General features: G+C 38.9%; 1 protein-coding gene across 2 annotated transcripts; it reads right to left on the bottom strand.

Annotated features, from left to right (window-relative positions):
* Positions 1-536: 536 nt before the first annotated feature.
* si:zfos-911d5.4 (uncharacterized) lies at positions 537-18,009 on the bottom strand. 2 transcript variants are annotated; one of them, XM_063482098.1, is made up of 7 exons: positions 17,690-18,009; positions 17,120-17,244; positions 16,024-16,124; positions 15,623-15,771; positions 14,567-14,795; positions 13,118-13,338; positions 537-1,930 (listed from the first exon to the last, which is right to left on the bottom strand). In XM_063482098.1, exons 2-7 carry the CDS (start codon positions 17,236-17,238, stop codon positions 1,763-1,765), a joined length of 987 nt encoding a protein of 328 aa, XP_063338168.1. In that variant the 5' UTR covers positions 17,239-17,244; positions 17,690-18,009; the 3' UTR covers positions 537-1,762. The 2 variants fall into 2 exon arrangements, with proteins under 2 accessions (XP_063338168.1, XP_063338169.1); XM_063482099.1 differs by having other exon boundaries at positions 17,120-17,239.
* Positions 18,010-23,789: the final 5,780 nt, after the last annotated feature.

The following is a 23,789-nucleotide window of genomic DNA, read 5'->3' as shown; positions in this document are numbered from 1 at the left end:
CTAGCATTCACACGCACTTACAGTGAATAAATACACTGGGGGCAACTTGGGGTTCAGTATCTTGCCCAAGGACACTTTGGCATGCAGACTAGAGGTGACAGTGATTGATACACTGACATTCAAATTGGTGGACAACTTTTAGCCACAAAGTTGATCAGATACCCCCCCAAAAGTGGCTGGGGAGTGTATAATTGTTATGAGACACTAATATGCATTTGTTACTTTTGGATGATTAAGAACATTACAATAGCTTGGACTCTAAAACACCGGAATTTAAACCAAAATGCTGCAGCATAACAACTAAGAACTACAAAGATAGAGCTGCATTGGCTGATTCCAAACCATTCCTGTTATTCTGCTGTATCCTAAGATGATTCAATAATGACACTTCAAAAATAAAACAAAACAAAAAAAATAGGACTGAGATGGTTGAGGCCACTTCAGTCCAAAAATGGTATAAATAACTAAACGAACCAATCAATAATCACATCTCTTTATTACAACAACACATGGTACAAACATTTGATAACACTTGATAACTCAATGGCCTAAAAACCCCACACACCAATGAATAAAGCAAACATGCCTGAATAAATCAACTGAGAAGCATGGTTCAATGTATAATGAAATTACAGTAAAACGTGCATGCACCCACCACTTATCAGATATCCACATAGTAATTTCCTTGAAGTCCTTCCCATACCAGACCATCTGATATTGCAAATATTGTTTGTCAAGTGCTTTGGAGAAAACAGTTCCTGAGGACTATGTAGGTTTAAATATGTATAGGCAATAAATTCATGAAAACACCTATAATTTCAAGCAATGTTGACTCAAACCACAAAACAACCAGTCTCAAAAATGTGCAGCAACCAATGTAAACAACTCAGTGATGGCTTTAAAACTACCAATGATCTGCCCCTCAGGTAAACCACTAAACAGACATTTGAAAAAGTAAGTAGCTTGAGTACAGTGTAATGATGTTTCAGGTAGACATGCCATACAGAAAGATACCATCAACAGAGAGAGCTGTTAGCTAAAGGCACTGATATCCTGTTGGGAATAACTTCATTATGACCACTGCCAGGCCCAGTAAATGCAATTGCTAGCTGTTAGCGCAGCTGTGGAAGCCTGGGCAACTGATGGAAAGTGACTCAGACACAGTTATGAATGGTGCTGGTTGCTGTGCCTGTGTGCTCTTGAATAGTTATCATCTCCTCCGTGCGGTGGAGCATATTAATAAAGCACCTTACAGTTCCACTGTCTAAACAGACCGTAAATAACTTCCCATTAAACCCACAAAGGCAGTTACATCCTCGGCCCTCGACGTGCCAGAGGCCACCGGTTTTTAACCGCCACAATTAACACATTAAACACTTCAGTCCTAAATCGGTGTGACACAATCAGCTTGCATAATGATTAATTAATGGCTAGTGTAAAGTGTGGGCCAGCTCTAGAAATTCAAAACAAGAGAAAGCTAATCGTGCTAATTGTCTGAAACCATCTACATTAACATAATATTGTCACTAAGGAGAATCAGGGAAATTGGCAAATGGGACCTTTTTTCTTTTTCCTTTTTTTCCCCGATAAATGCGCACATAAAAACATCTGGAAGTCCTACAATATTGCAAAGTACAAACACTGCATGTTAAAAGGCACTCCGTTTTTAAAAAATGCTACACACAAGTAAGCAATTTTTCTTCCCCTTGCTTCTTCAGTGCCATGTTGCGATGGCGATCCTGTTTGTATTATCTCCACACAGTCATATGCTGAGCGTGATGCTGTGAATGGCGTTTGCTGGGATTTTAGCATCTGATTCTTCGCCGCTGATCCTGAAGATCACAGAGGTGTTGGAGGGGATGGTGGTGGTGGCATTCAGGGATTTCCCCAGCCAGCTGTTAGATCCACGCTTATACATTTTAACGGTTACCTGCAAAGTGCCAAATAGAGAAATAATTAGAAAATTCGTTGGATATTTCTTGGTTTTAGGACCGTGTATACAACCTATGTGGTGGTGGTGGTGGTGGGGTGGGGGGATAAAGTCATTCTGCCTGGTGGAAAAAAGGACTTATTTTATTGGTGTAGAAAGTAAAGATCTTTGTTTACCTTGAGGTCAACTTTACCCAGAAGTCTAGATTTGGTAATGTATTATCCTTTGTGGATATTCTAAGGAATAATAGGACAAAAATAGAACTATATTTGGAAGTTGTTTTTAGACATCAAGATGATCTACATGATAACTATATGAATTTGTATACAGCCGGATCATAAAGTAACTTCCAGATTAATTTAATTTCCAACACCATCTACAACATATAACTCAGAAAGAAAGTCAGTTCCACTGTTGAAGTTATTGATGCAGTGAATTGCATTTTGAATGAGGTTTTTCAGCTGTTGTCTTTTAAGCTCTCTATAAAACTGAAGTAGAAGGTACTGGTATATATTTAGATGCATCACACCTGCAACTTACTAAAGTAGTACTTCAGGTAATGATGTTTTTCATGGCTGGAAAATCTACAGTTTCTTTTGTAATCACTGTATCAGTTTATAACAATGTTGAATGAAGGTACTTTCACCTGCTCCTTGTTACAATGGGTGGCTCTGCATATGAGTTTTAATGCCAGATGCCACGACCCAAAAGGGGATTTATGTCTTGCGCTAGAATAAAACCAGCGACTTGGCAATTGAATGTGTAAACCACAACACTATAGAATCAATTTATAATATGTAAACCTTACTAAAATAATTGTAGCGTATGCATATATATCTGTATGCACCCCATCTCCTCCCATCCTTAACTGCTGGGGCAATCTGAATGAAACCTTGAAACCATGAAAACACGCATACAGCGATTATTACCATCTATGTTTTTTTTAAAAGATGTATTATAATACCGAAATCTGTATCTGACTTGCCACTAAATATGGAACGTGGAATTAGAAATAAAGTTCTTGGATATCACAGACATATAGCTCAACAGATGATGATTAATTATGGTAAAGTAGAAGGCGTTTCTGACGACCACCAAGACTGCATGACCCCATGTAAATTTTAAAATGTTATAAATTGTAAAACTGTATTTTTAATTTTTATTCATGTATTATATACAGAACAGATTTAAATATAGACGTTCACTTATTTACTATGAAGTCAGGCTAACTGATCAGTGGACAGGTACATTTCAGGTAAGATGTGTACAATGTGTATTACAACTGGGATCTTAAATTATTGAACAAACAAAACAATACATGCACTATATTACTATATGTCTTTTTTTAAATTACAGGGTAAAGGCACATGTTTTTCTTTCTTTAGATTATCACAGACAACACCAACATTAAGGCATTTACTTAAACATCAAACTCAAGATTTACAGGTTAGGTTTTCTGTGTCTTTATAACTGAATATATAAATAATACATAATATCAAAGAAATAATAAATTATATAAGAAAAGGTAAAACTAGTAAAATATTTGCCAGTCTGCTAGTTTTGTTCATCAATATCATGCCCATCTACGTGGCCTAGTCTAGTCTGAATTAGGTCAACTGTTTTACACAGTAAAACAAACCAGATTCTGCTTCTATTGGATGCTAATCCTTCAGTACTCCTTAAAACATATTTAGAAACGTTCTTCTCGAGCTTGTTTGAATATTGAGCTCGAACTCTGTTAGAACAGTGATCCAAACGGTAGCCCGGAACAGACTAAATAATAAATTAACCTCGGTCTCACTGTGAATTTTAATTCCCTCCGCATCTTGAATGGAGTCATACCTCTCTTGATTCTATGTAGGTTGTAGGGCATAATACGCTTTAACACTACAAAAACTGCCTGTTATGTTTCGAGCCCGACAATGGAAGCCTTAACTAGATTTAGACATGCAGGTAATTGAACCACATCCATTTCAAAAAGAATGCCTTGCTGCATCTCTTGTTTGGCTGCATTTACCGGGGATAACAGAATATTACAGTGCCTTTTCACAGTTCCATTTTCTTTCACTTTAGCATTAGGCAATTTTTCAATTATTATTTTTTTTTTCCATGTACTTTCATCCCCGGCTCTCCATAATGTCTGGGCCTTTTAGTTAATGGTAGCGACAGTCAGAGCCCAGTATATCGGCCCTTGTCCATTTTGCAGGTCATTGTGAAAGCCCAATAGGCCTTTTATTACGCCGACATCAAAAGGCAGATAAGCATTAGAGGTGGGGAAAATACCCTGCACTAGATATGTTCCCTCTTTCCTTTGTCTGCTATTGAAAGTGATCATTTTAATAGTGAAGAGGTTGGTGAGCTTTGGGGCTGATGGAAAGTGCGACACCCCTGACAGCCTACGAATATGAGCAAGTCGATAACACAACATGAGCACACAGCACACCCTCAACACCTGCACACTCTTGCTGCTAACCTAATTATCTACAACAAAGGCCACTGCGATTTCAGACACACATCTTTCCAGCATTTACTTACTTATTACTGTGCATTAAAACAGGGATAAAGATGAAAAAAAAAAAGCTAAACAATTGCGTCTTATATTGCAGCCTTGGCCAAATGCCACGTGGCTTCTGCTACAATAGCATCAGACACTTCAGAGTGAGTGAGTGTCTATTAATTTGGGATACATGAAAAAATAGCTTAATGACAGCTGGTGGCAGAGAGGCACACAAACCGAGACAAAGACATCAGAAAGGAATTATTCTAACAAATCACAGCGCAGCGCAATAGTTCATAATCAGCAATTAGCTAATTTAATGGAGCCAAAGTTGAGTACTTCCATACTTGTAGTGCACAAGAGGCAGACAATATAAAACCCACACAGAAGCAGGGAAGCTATAAAACACGCCGCAGAACAATCCTGCAAATTATATTAAGAAACATATTTACAGTAACAACCATGCGAATTTGCTGCCCGTGGTTGCTTTGGAGTATACGTAAATCCTGTCTGAGAATGTTAGTGTAGAGATGAATTGTGTCAAATTTAATTTGCAGCCATTTAAATTCATCATCGTCCATTTCTGCGGCATCATCCGCCAAACAATAGTTACCAAGCAGGTAAGCTACAGATTTCAAATACAAAAGAGCAAAACAAGCTTCTGTGTGGTCTAGACAAGCTGCCTGCCAGATGTTGCTCAGCACAGACCGCGTGCCAGGTACAGGAACTGTCACTGCATGTTATCCCTCAAGTGAATGAGAGGGTGTGTTAAAGAGTAAAAGATCATTCTGTATCTGACTTGCAGCGGAAGAAAAAAAAAAAAAAAAAAGTAAAGTAGCTGCTGATAGAAACCAAAATGTCATTTAATGTGCAATCTCTATCCGACACTTAAGGTGAAATGCAACATGTCACAGCGACACATTCTCCAATAAGCCAAAACGAACACTTTAAAGTCGCTAAAATTAGGTATTAGGTTTTTCTGTGATTTGTTCACAATTGAAAGAGAAACATCGCTTCTTCAAGCACCAGCAGGCCAAAATGGTGCATTTCATGGAAAGAACAAGACCCTTGGGGCTAAGGCTGGGTGTCACACAAAGGGCTGAGAGCTCACCTAACGGTGTCTACCCTGATCTCCCTCTCACTTTCAGTGTCGCAGAAGCCATGTGAATGACATCACTCCTCACATTTCAACAAGACAAACTCATTCTTCTTATTTACCGTCTGCTACTAGTCATAAATCCTATGTCTGGTTCACTGTTCACCTTTTAACCTCTTATACTCAACAAGACAACTCATTCTCTGAAAACTTCTCCATGCAAATTGCTGATAGACATCTCCAGTGGTTTCCTTATCTCCCATCTGCAGGGATCTCCATGGTACAGATTCAGAGCTAGTTCTTTTAAAGATAGTTCAGGAATCCTAAATCACTTCTGCTAATAAAACCAACATGAATCAATGATGTTTAATTGTGACTACAGAATTATTTCTGTATAAATGTATTTACTGGTCATTAAGGTCTGACAGGTATGACAAATCCGAGGAACTGTGTAATTGGGTAGGGACATGTCACCACCTGCATGTATTGCCATTCACAAAGTTCAGATTCTTCCCCTGATAAAGTCAAAGAATCCCAGCGGTGTATCAGTCAGCAGAGGCTGTTACCTGGAGCCATGGTGCAGTGTTTCAGGTGAACTCTGAGTGAGCGTAAAGCCACACCAGCTTCAGACGACGGGCTCTTTGTTCCACTTCGTGTCTCACTAGACACGGACGGAGGGGGGGACACTGAGTAACACACCTTTGGCGCACCAAACCTCTTTGTCGATGGGCCAAATGTCATGGAAATGGACCAAAAATGGTTTGCAAGGCAATTAGGTAAGCACTGTGTGGTTTGGCTCAGAAGATGAATATATTAACAATCTGTTGAGTGAGTGACTACCAGCGGTAATTTGATTCAACTCAAGTCATGATCTTGATGATCTGACTCAATGATTTTCCATTAAGATCCAAAACAGAATCTGATTAACAATCAGCCAAAAGTGTTTTTATCCCCATAGAAGCAGCTCAATTAAATAAGTCAGCTTAATTTAATATATGATAGATTTTGTTTTTACCTGCTAATTTTTTGAGGTTGCAAGATATTAAAGAAAAAAGAAATGTAAACAGCATCCCATATTCTGAGTCCAATCTCTATCTCTACAATACATTCACCCACTGAGTTAAATTCACCTGTTAAACTGCTTATTAATGCAAACAGCTAATCAGCCAGTCACATTGCAGCAATGCATTTAAGCATGTAGACATGGTCAAGATAACCTGCAAATGTTCAAAACGGGCATCAGAAATGGCGGTGTTGATACCAGACATCAGGGGAGAATGGCCAGACTGCCATATAACCACTTGTTACAATCAAAGCACGTAGAAGACCATCTCTGAAGACACAACATTTAAAACCTCAAAGCTAATGGGTAAGAATAGCAGAAGATCACAACCCTGTGTCACTTCTATCAGTTAAGGACAGGAAACTGAGGCTACCGTTTGCACAGGCTCACCAAAACTGGGCAGTAGAAGATTGGAAAAATGTTAGTGATGAATGAGTGAATGAAGACGTCAAGAAACGATGGGAAGTGGCGCCGTTCACGGACAAGATGCAAGAGTCGAGGCTCCGATGGTACGGCCACGTTGTCCGTAGCGATGAGAACTCCATCGCTAAAACAGCCCAACGATTAGACCTGGGCGGCAACAGGCCACGAGGAAGACCAAAAAAAGCGCTGGATGGACCGAATCAAAAATGATATGAAGGCTGCGAATGTCACACCAGAAGACGCTCTGGATAGGAAGAAGTGGAGGAAGGCGTGCAAAACAGCAGACCCTTCGTGAGTGGGACATGAACCGCTAGGAAAGAGAGCTTTGAATAGAGGGCTAGAATTTGGCAAAATGAAAGCATTAGTCCATCTACAATTCAGGCTGACAGTGGCAGTATAATGGGTTGGGGGATATTCTTTTGAGAATACCTTTTTGAGCCCATAGTACCAACTGAGCATCATTTAAATGGCACATCTTACTCGAGTTTTGTTCCTGACCCATCTTGTGATGGTTACTTCTATCATGATAATGCACCATGTCACAAACCTCTCCCAAACTAGTTTCTTGAACATTACAGTGAGTTCACTGAACTCTAAGGGCCTGCACAGTCACCAGACCTTTGTCCAATAGAGCACCTTTGGGATATGGTGGAACAGAAGACTTGCATCATAGTTGTGCAGCCAGAAAAATCTGGAGCAACTGTGTGCTACTATCATTTCAATATGGATCAAAACATCTGAGGAATGTTTCCAGCACCTTGTTGAATCTATACCATGAAGCATATCAGAGCAAATCAGAGAGCTAGTGAAATAAAGTGAATATAATATTTTTTCTTTCATTTATATGAATCTTGGAATGGCTGTATTGTGATACCAATATTATCTTGGGCAACATATTGAATCATATCACGAGTTTCTCTTTGACTCCCAACCCTATCCATTAAGATAGAGGTGGTGACATTTCTGTCCATGTTAATAACTGTGCTCGTCTGAGGCCAAAAAAAAAGAACTAAACAAATTATATATATATATATACACATACACACACATATATATATATATATATATATATATATATATTTTTTTTTTTTTTTTTTTTAAATGCCTGGTTAAGTTCCGATTAGATATGACTCCCCTTCCAACCTGCCTCAGCTAACAGGAAGCCATTAGGCTGGGCAATAACCATTTGCATGCGGTCACCCAGCTCTGACTGTATTTCCATCCACATAAGTGCATTTTCTGCGAGAGGTTAAAATATGAATCCCCCTCCTTTTTCTCCTCAATAGGTCTGGTTGTCTGGCTGACTTGAGAGGGCACAATCTATGACTGATTTAATTTGCTCTTTACGAACATCTCTAACAGCATTACCCCCAGAGCATACACTGACTGCCCCCATCTGACTCCATTAACTCCCAAATCAGGTTTAAAGACCATATTGATGCCGTCCGTTATTAAGGGTGATTATCAAAACAACAGACAATGGGCCAAAGTGTCTGTTAACTAGTTTATCCATAATTTCACATAACTGTAACAGATGGCAGGGCTGTCAATTATATACTGTATCTGCAGTGCACAGCAGTCACACACTGTCTGGATATGCAGCATATTAGCATTTACATTAAAAGAATGAGAGTCTGCTCACAAATAGTCAAAGAAAGCCTGAGAACAAAAATAAAATACAAATGTATCTATTCAGAAAAAAAAAAGGTGAGAACCTGCATCCATCTGGCTTTCAGGTAGAGGCTTGCTGTAATTTAAAAAAACGAAAAGTGACAAAAAAAATTTAAAAAATTACAGTTTTTGCCGTTTAAGCCACTTCAGCACCTTTATTCTCCTCAATTAACGAGAATGGCTTTTGAAGCTGTAATTAAGTGCCTCTGCTCCACTCGGCCTCTTCATTATTCATGAATCCCTATTGATCATATCTTCGAACCTATGCTGCGGGGATCACTCTAATATCCTGAATCCATAAAACAAATAACTGAGCCTACAGAGATAAAAATGAACATGCTGGCCAATGACCACAGAAAAGTTTCTTTTAAATACTAAAACCAGCATTTAATGCCAAGTTAGATAATGTCACAGAATCATCAACTGGAGAAAAAAGTTATCTATGAAGCTTACATGGTCTTATTAAATGTGCTATGACAAAGGATTGTGCAACAATTCAATAATGGTTTCTGACTTTCCGTGGTGATCACAGAATCATATAATAAAGGATATAACTAATGATTTTCATTTCAAAATACTTTATTTTTGTTGTTGTTCAAATTTGAATGTTGAAAATGTTCAACTGAACATTTTACATAGCTGAACATTCAGATATTTGAACTAAGTGAAGAATCACACTGAAATACAGTTCACTGCATGGAACTTCATATTAATGGTGCTAACATATTTAAAAAGAAACTCCTGTTAGTGCAACCATATTACAAAACCCTATTAATGCACATGCTGTATTTTCTAGACAAAGTATACAAATTAACAATATTCTATATATATGCATGCAGTACAGCAGATATTATTACCCACAGTGCCCTGCAAACCCGGGCTCATTCCACATTCACGGAAATTATTTGCTAATGAATAATAATGGCTTGGAGCTTAATCTTAAACATGTATTCAAATTTAGTGAAACTCAAACTCCACCTGTGTTAAGTAGGAATGTGTAAAACATGAACTCTAACGTTTCATGTTTAACTAAATTAACAAAAGAGCACTTGAAGAGCCCTCTAAAATGACTGGAACTGCATGCTGGGTGATGAATTTGGAGGAAACACATTGAGTCATCTTCAAACTGACAGATGCAGAATCTCTCCACGGGACTCTTCACTGTGGTTCAGTGCTCGAGTGAAAAAATAGATTTTTTTTTCTTTTTTTTACTAAGTTTAATCACATGCTATTACAAGGCAGCTTTTATCATTGCCTTCCACTATATAAGTGCCGGTGTCTTCACTAGTTCATTACAGACACTTGTGATTCTGCAGCACTCTTCTCATGTGTAATTGCACGGTTATTTTTCCTCCGTAGCTTCCTACACACTCTTTGGCGTGAATTATTTCCAATTCCAGTTTCCTTTCGAGAGCGATCCTCCAATTACAGAAATCTGAACATCATGGTAGTGTCCACATAATTTTCATCTCTGCTGGGAAATGCAATGCAACTAATAGATCTTTCTTTCTAGAAAAAAAAATCAATCTAAAAACTTTTCTTTGAAAACTTTTCCACAGTGGAGATATCATCCTACGCACTGCGTCCCTACAGGCTTGTTGGGTACGCAATGAAATAAGTGAGCTATGAATCTAGAATTAGCACCTAAATTGTAGTCTCAGTGACAACTTTAAAGTGTGCTTTGTTTAATTTTGCATAACTGAAAAAAAACTACAGCTGTCTTCTTTCTTCTTTTTTTTTTCTTTTAGTGAAACAGATCCTTTGATAAGTGGAGTTATAGCCATGCTCATACAGAACACATAGAATATGGTTTCTAATGATTATCATAAATATTTGAAAGTAAGAGTAATGGGGAAGGCATATATTTACCTCAAAGGGGTGAATGCTGTTTTTTCACTACAGTAAAAGAAACCCAAAAAGACACAGTGGCTGACAATATTATCTATTTAGACAGCAGAATTTGCAGGCTTTGTAAATGGCCTGCTCCTGGCCTTTTGTGTGCCTCCATTCATTATCACACAAAGCAGTTGATGTCTACCCTCTCTGCCTTTTCTGTGCTAAGCACCAAGTGCACCAGCTGTCCATTACAGGCTCGTGACGCGTGCAGCCTGGGAGATGGCCAAATGGAGAGGAATGTCATGGTGGAGTTAAATTAACAAGCTACATTTGTGTGGAATCTGTAGCTTGTCAGGGAGACAAGATGTATCTCCGGCAACCGAGATCTGATTATTTGTACCATTCTCCGTTAGCCGAGATGTTGTCTGTGAATTTGCAGATTTTCACCTACCGGCTTTGCCTCTATTAATCAGCTAGGAGGGGCTGTGTAGTCAAGTTACGCTCAAAAGAACTTAATTGTTGCTTCACAGCTCTGCAATTAATAGATGCTCTGTATAGGCTGACTGCAAGTCAGAAACTTTTTTTTTTTTTTTTAAATCAGGGTCTTCTCTTGAATAAACTGCATTATATGAACTGGCCTTATTAGAAGAGGGGACAATATGAAGATGAATATCACAAGTAACCTGCACTTTAAATTATGACATGAATAGATCTTCAGCTCTTTCTCTCTCCTTAACACACACAGACACACACACACACACACACACACCGTAATTACCCCTCAATCCATACAAATTGAATGAAGCCAGAACCGTGGTCTAAGAATATAGACCATAATTAATAAATTACAGCCACTCCACTCAATCATTCTCCACTTTGGTGCATGTAGACATCCCATTCTCTGCAGAGTAATTGCCTGCGCTCACAGAAAACACACCTACTGCCTCCACGGCAGCTTTCTGAATGCATCTGGTGCCACTTCATGCAACCTAACAGATGCCCGAGAGAAACCGTAGGTCATGTTGGAGATCTTCTAGCCTGTGTTTACAAGTTAAAAAAAAAAAATCAAAAGCATGCATTATTTGTAGGCTCTGAAAATGGGGGTAGCTATCAGGTTTCTTTGCTGCCCCCCCAAACTTCCCCTGGCAGCTGCTGCACATGAGCAGAGAGCATTTTTTTCTCTCCTAAAGACAAAGTAGGTGACACAGTGAATTAAAAAGGTCAAAACCTCCAAATATTTAAAGTCCAAATTCAGGGCCAGAATCGATTTCCTGCATCAACACACCTAGAAACCGATCAGAGAAATAAAACCAATTTCACAAAAGCATATTAACCATCTATTCTCCAATTTCCTTTTTTTTGTTTTTAATATGAGGATGAGGTTTGCATCATTGTGCCTCCATTTGCAAATATCTCTTTGAAAATAATATATTTTCTTGTCATGTTTTGTGTCCCCCTGGGCAAGAAAAGAGCCCACTGGAGACTGTCTAATGACTGCTGGGTCATGTATCAAATACACAGCAGCTGGAGGCGAGGGGGGAGAGTACATACAGTCTGGGGTGCTGGGTGGTGGGGGCAAACTAATGCCTGAGCAGGCTTGCATGGACATCGCAGGCTGAGTGTCTGGGTGTTCGAGGGTGGGTGTGAATCTGTAATGGATGCTGAGCTGGGTCACACTCACTGGTCTTTAAAGAAGTAACATTTAGTTAACTGACAAGCAGAAAAGAGGCACCACTGCCAAGTGAAAATAATTAAAGGTTCGATACTGCTTTTTGGAAGAAAAAAAAAATGTAACAAAACGACATTTTTTTGTGTGAATCTAACGTTCTATCATCACTGCAATTTAACTTCTATATAAACCACCTTTTCAGTCATTGCTCTAGTGACTGCTAAGATTTGCCAATCGCATCCTGAGAGGCAACATATACCGAGTCTGAATGAAATCTGCTTATTAACCCAAAACATAAAATCAATTTTAATCAGCTCAAATTATACCTTTTAGACTGTGATGGAAACAAAATCCCTGCCCTAACGCTTCAATAACACCCAGGGTGTCCATTAAAATGATCTGAGAGAGAAAGAGTGTAGGTGGTCGAACTGGTTTAAAAAAACGAACCAAATTCAACCATTTACATTTTGTGAAAAAAGCATTTGTTTGGAAAATTGGTCAGTACAATTTGAATTAATTTATATCTAAATGCTGAACACTGTACTCAGTTAGACCGCTCTCTGTGGTGTGGTGCAAAAAAAAGAAAAAACGGTTCACTTTCTTATCTTAATTGCTAAACTGTATCACTTCATCTGTGTTTATACAGTAATTTTCTCATACTTCTAAACAGAAATGATCCTAATTGTATTCAAATAACTGTGAAATTGGTGTCATGTTCTGGGGGTCTTCAGCACAAATGAAACCTGTGTTTTTCCAGTTACCAGAACAACAGGGGATAATTGACGGAGGCAGTCATAAAGTGCTACTGCCACCTGCTGGTTCATGATGAGCGTGATGCTTCACATTATCATTTGGACAAAGCATTCGATCCCAAGTTACAAATGGCGTTTATGTTTGTGACTGGTTCATCAGAACCACAGTAGTGGACTGACCTGAGGAGCGTGTCCCAGCAGGGCCCAAAGCGAGTCAGCAGAAAGGGTCTTGACACTGGAAAACTCAAGGGTGTCCGTCTCCTGGCGGTTGAGAGCGATATACGGGCAGCTCTGGAAGTCTCCTTTTAGCTGCTCGCCACAGTGCAGCCGCAACAAATCCCACGTTCCCACCCTCCTCAGGACCTCTCGCACTGATTCCATCTGCCTGTACGACAGATGACCTGCAGGTCAAGAAAAACACAAGTTTAACTGGCTTTTTATGAGCCTTTGCCAATTTAGTCATATTTATTGCTAAATTTAAGTCAGAAGTTTACAAAACACCCATGAATGTCGTGGTAATTTGGGGCTGTAAATGATTTCTTTGAACTGTTCTGTTTACAGGTTGGAATAATTGCACAGCATAGATCTACATAAAACAAGGGGTTCACAATTGTGAATTGATTTTGGATTTCCTCTAATCCACACACGGTCAAAAATATACATACAGGCTAAAATCTACACATACATTTACTTCAATATTTTAATAAGTAGTGCTAAAAATTATACGATGTCTTTTAACTTGACAAGGCCAAGGTCAACTAAGTTTCTCTTTCTCATAAAAAAGTATATGTTTGACAGCTCTCATTGGATTGATCAACACGTAGAACAATGGAGAAGGAACTCAGTGAAGATCTAAGAAGGAGCACTATAAAGTTACAGAAGTTGAGATGGTCTCTTGGAGGAATTGGTAAACTGCAGATTCCAAGACCATCAGCTCAAACAACTGTATGAAAGTACAAGTTATTCAAATGTATGACATCTTTGCCAAATGAGAAGAAAATGGTTACCATGCTCAGGACCAACTCAGGAACCACCAAGCCTGCCATGAATTAGAAATTGCTAGAATACTAGCATCACTATCCTGTTGGTGGTGGCATCACTCTCTAGGGCTGTTTTGCTGCCAGTGGTAGTCGTGTATTGCACAAAGTGGATGGAATAATACAGGAGTAGGATTACCTCCAGTTTCTTCGGCTTGATCAGTTGCAGTGATCCTAAACACACATTGATAAAGCAAGCTAAACCAACCAATTTAAACATATATCCAGGCAGAATTATGCAAGACACTTGTTGATGGCTATCAAAAGTGTGGAACTTGCTAAGGAACAGTTAACCAAATATTAGTGGGGGTATATGTTTATATTAGGCCTGTATTGATACTTTGGCCATGTGTGGATTAGAGAAAATCCTAAATAAATTCAAAATTGATAAATGTATGCTGTACAAATTACCATGACATTCGTGCCCATGATGAGTGTCTGTAAATTTCCAATTGATTCCACCAGAACTTTAGGCAGCAGTGGATATCTTCACAAGTTTTAGGACATAGTAACAGACATATATCGTGTTATTATAGATCAATTATTTTTGCAATGTGTTGGAACACTGAGCGAAGTGTTAACGCATATTCACCAGAGATCCAGGAGGGCGTCAGCGCATCTGATATCCAGGCAATATAGCCCTCCTTGAAAGATTTGAGGAAGTCCTCTATTTGGCTGTGGGAGACCAGCTCCCTCTTCTTCCTCAGCTCCTTATCCAGTTCACAATCTGGTGAGAGGAAGATGATTCTGGGGAAGAAGAGACTTTGGCGCACAGACACTCCACTCCTCTTCAAATGGCTGCATAAGTTTGCTGTTTTAGTCTAAGAGACAGACATTAGGTAGATACTTATTATTTCATTTTCTTTATTAGTATCTAAGTAATAAAAACCTTTTCAGAAGCCTGGATTGTTTTGGTTAAAAAGATGATTTGTTTCATCCAACCAGCCAACAACCGATATCCACTTTGCATAAAACACCTGGAGAAAAGTAGCAAAATGTTCAGCAGTTATCTAATTTAAAGACCAGCCAATTAACGTATTAAATGTTCCAGTATTTACGTGAACAGGATGTCTCAACATTCCTCCTGCAATGACCTGAATCACACACGATGTAGATGTGTACTTTTAAATTTCAAAGAGGGCCCATTTAGAGAAATTATGTAACCTCAAATTTGTCGTGTTTTGTGTAGATTAATGAAGTTAATAGATCCAATTCAAGCAGAACACGTTTCAATATTGCAGTGTGTGTTTGCCATTGAACTGTTCTGTCAAGCTTCAAGTCCAATTTGAGCATCTATAGAAATGGAAATGAATGACTCCTAACAGACCCAGCCACATAAGGTAACAGCTGTGTTTAGGCACCTGCCTGCTTTCATTCCCACCCCCCACCCTCCTCAAACCGTGAATACAATTATGGCCTTTCAAATGAAGAGTGCCCACTTAGGAAGTTTAGGAAGCACTTCTGTATTTAAAATTTCCATATAAATTGTTATAGTGACTCAGAATCTCTTAACCCGACCACAGTTTGGATGAAAACAGTGTATTGGACAATTGGTTGGACCTTGGACTCGAGTGTGCCAGACAGTTTGACATTTAGGTTTTCATGGAGCCATTGCAACATTTCAGATAAAACTTGTCTTTTTTTTTACCATGATAGCTTTGAGTGGATCTTCAGTCTGCTCAATGCAGGTATTGGTAAAGTTCTGGTCCTCTTCTTTCACTTGCACATGCCAGTTTTGGTTGTGAGCAGACACTGTGCCTCTCCAGGGTTTAACATCTATGCAGAAGATCCCATGACCTTAGCAAAGAGATCAAGAAACATTAATCCTTGTCACTAGTCTTATACTATTAGTGTTACTGTTAGAATATAACTTATCCTTTCCTAAAGCCATTTTAATTCGTAGCATGCAGCAAAATAGACAATTACAAAAACTGCTGTCCGCTTAAATAATCTTAAACATTTAGATGGAGATGCTAAATCTTACATCCCTATGTCATATGTATATTATTTTCACATATTATTCCATGCATTTCTTCAGCAGATACCCACCTGAAAGAATAACAAGGTTGATGTCATCTTTGGTTGTCTGAAGCTGGTCGGGGATACGCAGATTACAGAAAACATATTCCTTTTTCAGCCCGGTGAGTTTCCTACAGAGGAAGTAAATGGTAAAAATATATATTTTTGTTACTCCACTTGAGCATAGTGGTACAAGCTGCAAGCAGAACAGTGATAAATTATCATGTTGCCTTTAAACTCCACCAATGCTACCCCGATAGAGGTTATATTAGATCATCCTAAGCTGCTCCATCTCCACTATTATGCTGTTGAGTGCTGTCACAGGTTGTGGACACCAGTGTTAGGGTTGCAGGTTGTAGGCGATGGACAAGAACAATGAGGTGAAAGACACTGCAATGCTCAGAGTGAAGTGCATGGGCAGAGGATGGATTTCAGCGGTGGGTAGGGGAACAGTAATTACAGGCAAAGATTGCTATAAGGGACAACTCTACCCAACTTAACCAAAAAACAAAACAAAACAAAGATTATGGGCTTTATTGCCCACAATACTGCTAGCTGGGGGTTTGGTTGATGCATTACCTGTAACGGATTATAAACGGTATGCAGGACCACAGTCACTTTTTCTCAGATGTTACAGAATTATTCTGTCTCCTAAATTTAAAGTATCTGATTTTATTTTATTTCATTTCATTGTTTTATGAACACAAATCTTCTATATTGCTGCTAAAAAGGAAAGCTGTACAAAATAAAATTCCTTTACAGTTTTGGACTGTATTGCAACTCACTTCACTGTCTCAATAAAGTGCTCTGTGTGCTGAAATAAAGTAGAAAAGCACCTCTCCACCACACTCTTACCTCATGGGACCAAGATCTAGTTTAAGGGTAGACTCTTCTGCTGCTCCTTAGAGCACAGGTGCTACACCTTTAATATGATGCATCAAGAAAAAGACAAATCTGGACTTCAATCATTTCTAAGCCCCATTTAGGGCCCAGTGACCCCCCCCCCCCCCCCCCTGCCCCCCAAATAAACTGTGCCCCTGGGGGTTTACCACTGCCAGTGTATCCCTGTACTTTACTTGACACACACTAACTGTACGACTAAGGTTTAAGTTGACCTAATACTTACATCACGCTTTGTAAAAAGTCAGGTACTGTCGGTGTCTGCTTTGGGATTTGGCCATGGGCAGCTTCTGAAGCTTTGGAGGTGAGATGGAGCTGGCTCAGCAGACTTCCAAGCTGAAACATCCTAGTCTTCATTATAAGCACATAAACAAAATGAGAATAAAGAAAAGCATAAGCATTACAGTTGTTGGGGTATTTTTACAGAAAGACAACGCCATTGTAAGGAAATGTAAATGATTTGTCTATATGTAACGGGAGATGTTTCCCGTAACTCATAAACTGGAGACCGAAACCCCTTATTAAACGCTATATTGTCGTAAAATCCAGCATGTTTGTGTACACTTTTGTCCCCCCCCCCCCCACCCTTTCTTTTCTCTTTTTTCAGTCCAATCAAACTTTTAGCAAAACAAATTCACCATTTTCATCACTCCAGCATTTGCACTGCTTGCGTTTAACGGCGTGCTCGCAGCTACAGTCGGTTTAACCGCATTGTTGACGGTCTTTGGACGCTTGAACTTTAACGAACCTCAGAGAGGAGAACAAAGCGGCATGCTGACGCCAAACAAATACGTACTGTTCAGGTATCGCGCTGTTTACGGAGCCTCTGAAGATGGAAACATCAGAGAATTCAGTTCGACATTTTCCCGGCGTTAACGTCAGCCTGCGCGTCTTTTTCCCCCCTCTCCAAGGTAACTCTATCCAGAACAGCTGTTTCAAAATTTTGCCGACTCCCCCTCCTCCCCCTTTCTGGCTGCACTTCCACTGTTCCTGGAAGAAGTAAACAACAGACCACGTGCAAGACCTGCAGCATCGGATTTCTCCCACGGAGGAGTGACGTCACTCAGCCATCACTGCAGTGTTTGCATGATGATGCATTCAGGGAACCATTACTGTTGTTTTCATCCGCTGTGTAAATCGCAATAACGCTGTACAAAAGTACAAAGTCGGTACATGAAAAAGCCACACAATGATATGTGTGAGTAAATGTAAACAAGTGTAGGTGTATTTGGAGACTAACGTAGTGAAAAATGAACAGTAGCAGAGTCTAGGAGAGGAAAAATATTAGACCAAGCTCCATCTGCTTCACACACGGGCAAAACAGCCCCCCCCCCACGTGACCTAAAGGAGGAACAAATAACCCCCCCAAAACCAACAAGAGATAACATTATGCAAGAATCTACAGAGGGGGAAGGGGGTCAACTGCCCACCCTGCTGTAGAGCCTTATTTATCCCTCCTTCCCCCTATTTTAAGCTTAAGCTCTCCTAAAAGAAATAGCTGAAATCAGTCCTGTACAGTAATTTAAGCTCTTTTCCTGCATTTGTTTTCTTTTTTATTTCTTTATTGCTGTATTTGTTTTGTATTTATTTGGGGGAAATGTTATTGTTTTATTTATACCTAAAAATGTATTCGTTTTCTAAGAAGAGATCATGATACAATGAATAGTTTTAAAGTGTTTTTGTGTATATATTGTTGATTCCATTTACATATAAGGGCTTTTCACATACTTTAATGAAGAGGTATCTGCCACCCTGTGTATACCTCTTCACCCTCTTTTGCCCCCCATGTAAAATTTTCTAGATCCACCTCTGACAGTTCTGCAATATCAGACAACTGGCAAGATGTAGGTTAAGGTTGATGTAGTATCATTTTCTTTCTAATCAGAAACCATGTTTCTATTTCATTGTTCATCTGCCTATATCATCTAGCAGCTTTAATTTTTACGTCATGATCATTCTGTTTTCTTTCATGAAATTTCAAAATAAATAGATAATAGAAATAAATAGTGTTGGGAGGAAAAAGATCACTCCATTCACATGGTATGAAAAACAGCTCCATAACTGGTACCAATTGGACATTCATTTGTCTTCTTTGGATCTTGTCTGCCTTTGTTCTGGTATCTGTTGAGGTCCGGGTTCTGATGAGGCCAATCCATGACTGAAACTGCTGTCAGGCATTTTGTAGATGGCACTGCATGATGGATCAAAATCTAATCATACTTTTACTTTTCTGCGTTCATAATTCCATCAAATGATGAAATGCAGGTCCAAACCATGAAAGAACCTCCACCGTGTTTTACAAATGGCTGTAGAGTCTAACTGTTCCTGATTCTCTCCTGACTTTCTCAGTAAAAAATTTACACCGACTTGAATTTTAAATTTGGATTCATCACTTCATAACACCTGCTGCCACTGATTTTCAGTCCAGTTTTTGTATAATTTGGCACATCTCAGCCACTTCCCTTCCTTAAGAATGGCTTCTTGACAGCCATCCTTCCACTAAGACCATTTCTGATGAGGCTTCAGTGAACAGTAAATGGAGCAACTGAAGGGAATGACTAAAGACTGAAAATGTGTGAAAAAGCAGCAACCACATCCCTCTCTGGAAAACTATTGCTCAAAACCATGTTAAAAAATACAAGAAAGTCTGGCTCCTTGGAGGCAAAATATAAAGAAATGAAAGGTGCGTCCAAACTTTTGCATACACGAATAACCTTGATTTGTCCAGGTAGTAGTTAGTGCATTTACCACCTTTTCACCATATCGTGTGTTCAAAACCAGAATGGTACTGTGTTCATTATTCAAAAAGAATATCTGTGCTTTTGAAGGTGGAAATGCATCTCACTGAAGCTAGATTTTATTGTTAACAAAACATAAAGTTGCCAGAACCTTTGTGTAAATATGTAATTATTTGTCAGTAACAAAAGCGAAAAGTTAAAAAAAAACACAGAAATGTATTGAACTGAGCTTTTTGGGCTTTTTCTTTTTTACATTACACTGTATCTGAGGCCACTGGAACAAATTGGACATGCTGATGAATATGAATGTGCTTTGGGGTTAATGGGTTAATATACACACTACCAAGTCCAGACTTCAAAATAATTTAGTGAAGCTGTCTAAAATAGTGTGACTTAACATTTTCAAAGCATACACAGATGACAAATACATGTTCCACGCTGTTTTTTCTTCCTGAACTCATAGATCGTCAGTGAGGATTTGCTGGCACATCCAACAGGATTCTCACATCCTGCATGAGCCTACAGAGAGGATATTACAAAAGTGATGAAGAATATTTAATTCAGAAGTAAATACACAGTGAATATCTCAATGTGGTGATAAACAATATCCGGATAGCACAAAATACTATGAAAGAGCAGATAGCCAAATCAGCTCATATGGGCTCAATGGAAGCCAATAAACAGAGGCACTCTGCCTCTCCTGACCTTCACTTCTGGTTTAGATCGGGGCGATAAAGCAGGCGCAACCTCAATAAAACCCGTACAATGGAGTAAAATAAATAGATATTAAATTAAAGCAGAGGCGATACTGGCTGAACCGCCGCAGGAATTTGAGAACAAAAGCTCCTTTGTGAAGTTTAATATTGTCTACAATCACCACCTTATGATACATTTGCAATCAATTTCATCTCTTGCCTTGATGTATCAACACATATAATCATCTTGTATTGGAACTTGCAAATGACTTGTGTGTGCGAGAGGTGCCACGTTTAGATATTAAATGTGCTCCGTGCTCCCAGTTTGGCCTTTTTGGTCGGCATTAATATCAAATTCATAATCTCTGAGTCTCATCGGTGACTGGCCAAGGGAGGAGTTTATGGTGTCAAATATTGGCATGAGTGCGTGTTTGTCTGGCACAAACTTTACACTGATTCATTCGATGCTCTTTTAGGCTCATCAAATTTTCAAAAAGAAGTATTTTGCAGATAAATTTGAAACTGCTTACAGATACTGCTGCTGCAGAACCTGCACTGTTATCTTCTGCCTTTTGTCCTGGACTAAAATATGGGTGCTCTTCAAGTCTATTGCATCCTTGAAGTGGATCCTGAAGCCACCATTGTTAGCGTCAATATAATTTTCACCTAATGCACCTGAAGAGCTCCACAGCATGCACGTGAGGAGTTTCGGAGGGGTTTCGGGTCCCCTTGAGAGGGGAATTAGGCTCAGAGTTCACACTTGGGGGCTTAGCTACTATTTTGTAAAGGGCTTGGTGGCAGTAGTAGAAGGAAACACCATAATCTAAAAAATGCTAGCAGTATGGATTTCATGCATTTACATTGCTAGTATCGTGCTGCAGTGTACATGAGGTGTCTTGCTCTGCAAAAGGAGGTCATTTTTCACACTGATGACATTTCCATTTTAAATCCTTCATATTAAATACCTCATTTGCAGAAGTAATGACTGCGCAACATCACTGATGCTCTGCTCACTAATTTTTACTCATTTCCTGTGAATTATTTATATGAGAGATTCTCCATATGCTCTCTGAGGATTCATGTCCATTCGTTTCACAGAGAATTAGCATTTTACAGTGAAGAGTATAAAGAGCTTAACTGCCCCAATCAAATAGGGTGATTTAAATCCTGTCTAATCAAGATGTTTAATAGGAGGGGTTGCAGCTAGATGTCTCAAATAAATGGTATGAAAATATCCTAGGTCATAATTCCCCCCCCGCAAAATCAGGGCCGTGTCACCTGAAACAGACTGGATGCGTGAAAAAAAGTCGTTTTTGGGGGCGCACTGCAAAAAAGGAAGCTCAAAATAGACAAATAAAAATGTATTTGATACAATAAATACAGTTAAGCCTGATCTAATAATGAAAATCTGAACATCAGCCCCAGGACTGACCCTGGATAAGCTTCTTTGTGACTGGCCTGCTGCTATAATTAGTTGTGCTTTATGAAGAGGTAATTTGTCTGCTAAAGTTTAATTGTTCAATTATCACTGGATGTGAGAGGATGCCTTGATGCCATTTCATCAGGTTTGAAAATAGTGTTGAACCCCTCGTGCCACGTATTGTAATAGTTGGCAATTATGGAGAGAGCCCTCTACCTAAGTTGAGTGATGCATGCTGCCCCTGCTGAAAAGCCTTTGCTACCTGCCTGCTGCAGTTGTTGGCAGTGAAGAGTGGGTCCATTCAGGCTCCAGAGCTGAACCAGACAGGCTCTCAGTGCAGAAAAGGACCTCAACCAGCTCCTGATAGACAGCATAAATACCAACTATATAAGCACTGCTGAGGACTACATGTCAAAACAACATTATCGCAGAGTAAACAAGAGAGGACGAATTGAGCTTTCAGTCTTTTCAGAAAAGAAACGCTTGCTCCTTTTCGTTTTGAAAAGAGGGCAAAATCAGTATGAGCTGAAATAAACTGCCTCGTCCTCAACGTCACATTTCAACCTGTGAAACATGGCACTGAAACACTGAAACTTCTGAATGCGTTTGTTGTTGAGCGCAACTCACCTGCTGATGAAGTACTTTCCAGTTGTTTTCTCGATTTCTCTGGAGAAACAGCAATATAAGAAAATGTACAAATGCATTATTATTCCATTTCAAACACATTTTTCCTCAATGCCCTTATTGTCAGATTCATTATGTTTTATAAGAAAATATTTTATTGAAACTAAAAAAGACTAAGAAATCCATAGTATACAGTCTGAAGAAAACAACAAAGATGCTAAATCTGTGTGTTTTTAGGTATCTGTAACAAAGACATTTATCATGTAATTACAGCAATATCGTCAGTTTCAAATGACCTGGGTTGTTGACCAGTGATTATGGTCTTTTCAGGGGCCCAGATGGAAATCCAGGAGCTCACCCAGCAGCTTTTCAGTATTCTCATTAGTGCTTTAAATTACCATGTGTTACCAAATGTGTGATTAGTCCCTATAGCACCAGGGATGACACGGCAGAGAAAAGGTCTACTCTATTAAAGGTGACAACACAAGATGTCTGTGATCAGTTTTTGGGGTTGCGACTAATCCTATTTGTAGTTAGGGAACCACTAACGTCCAAAATGTTAACACAGTAAAGCTATTTTTCTATAAGGATGTCAGCAGCAGAAATGTTTGCCCTCTGTAACGTATACGTAAACTAAATGACGCGTGTTTGGTTTCATACTTGACCCTGTGACTCAGAAAAATTAGGAACTATTTTTCTGTCCACATTTGCCAATGCAAATAATCAGCTTGCACTATCACTGGAGTTCTGCTAAGGGGGGAATACATTTAGTTTTCTGTCAGGCTGTCACTACCATCTAGGAAGGTAGTTAGATGCTTTCATCTGTTAACTAACAAGGTGAGTAAAAAAAAGAAAAGCTAAAGCAAAAACATACACGGAGAAAGAGAGACGCTGATAATTTTTTACCAAAACAACGACCACAGGGAAGACATAAATTTGTTCTTTGTTTGAAAAATGCTTTTTACTCATTATTGCATCAGACTCTATTAATGTCTGATACAACATTAGTTTTTGTTCTGAAGAAACACTATTGTATGTGTTTATTGCCTGTTTACAGGAGTTATAATTTAATATTTTTTAATATTACCCACAGAGCCACAGCAACCCCACTGTGGATCTGGAGAAGGACCAGGGAACCTCCTAATCGGAAGGTTGATGGTCTGTGTGCCAAATATTCTTGGGAAAGATGGGCAAGAATGTTAGACAGAAAGCACTTATGTTTAAAAAAAAAAGTGATTGTATGAATGAGGCAAGTTGTATAAACTGTGTTATGTACTCAGAGTAGAAAATTACTATATAAGGGGGGGAAAGTAAATGTAATAAATTTGGTTATTATTTTTTAGGATCATCATTATTATTATTATTATTATTATTATTATTATTATTATTATCATCATCATTATTATCATTATTATTATT

The sequence above is a fragment of the Pelmatolapia mariae genome, linkage group LG8 (assembly GCF_036321145.2).
Source record: "Pelmatolapia mariae isolate MD_Pm_ZW linkage group LG8, Pm_UMD_F_2, whole genome shotgun sequence".
Lineage (NCBI taxonomy): Eukaryota > Metazoa > Chordata > Actinopteri > Cichliformes > Cichlidae > Pelmatolapia > Pelmatolapia mariae.
The sequence above is the reverse complement of the archived record's forward strand: the minus strand, read 5'-3'. Positions and strand labels throughout refer to the sequence as shown.

What these genes read in the sequence shown, in the direction of transcription:
- si:zfos-911d5.4 (XM_063482098.1), bottom strand. Translation starts at nt 17,238, where the DNA reads ATGTTTCAGCTTGGAAGTCTGCTGAGCCAGCTCCATCTCACCTCCAAA. An exon ending in CAACCTTGTTATTCTTTCAG is followed by an intron (nt 15,772 to 16,023) that starts GTGGGTATCTGC and finishes CTCTTTGCTAAG; the next exon opens with GTCATGGGATCTTCTGCATA. An exon ending in TGCTGGGACACGCTCCTCAG is followed by an intron (nt 1,931 to 13,117) that starts GTCAGTCCACTA and finishes GGCACTTTGCAG; the next exon opens with GTAACCGTTAAAATGTATAA.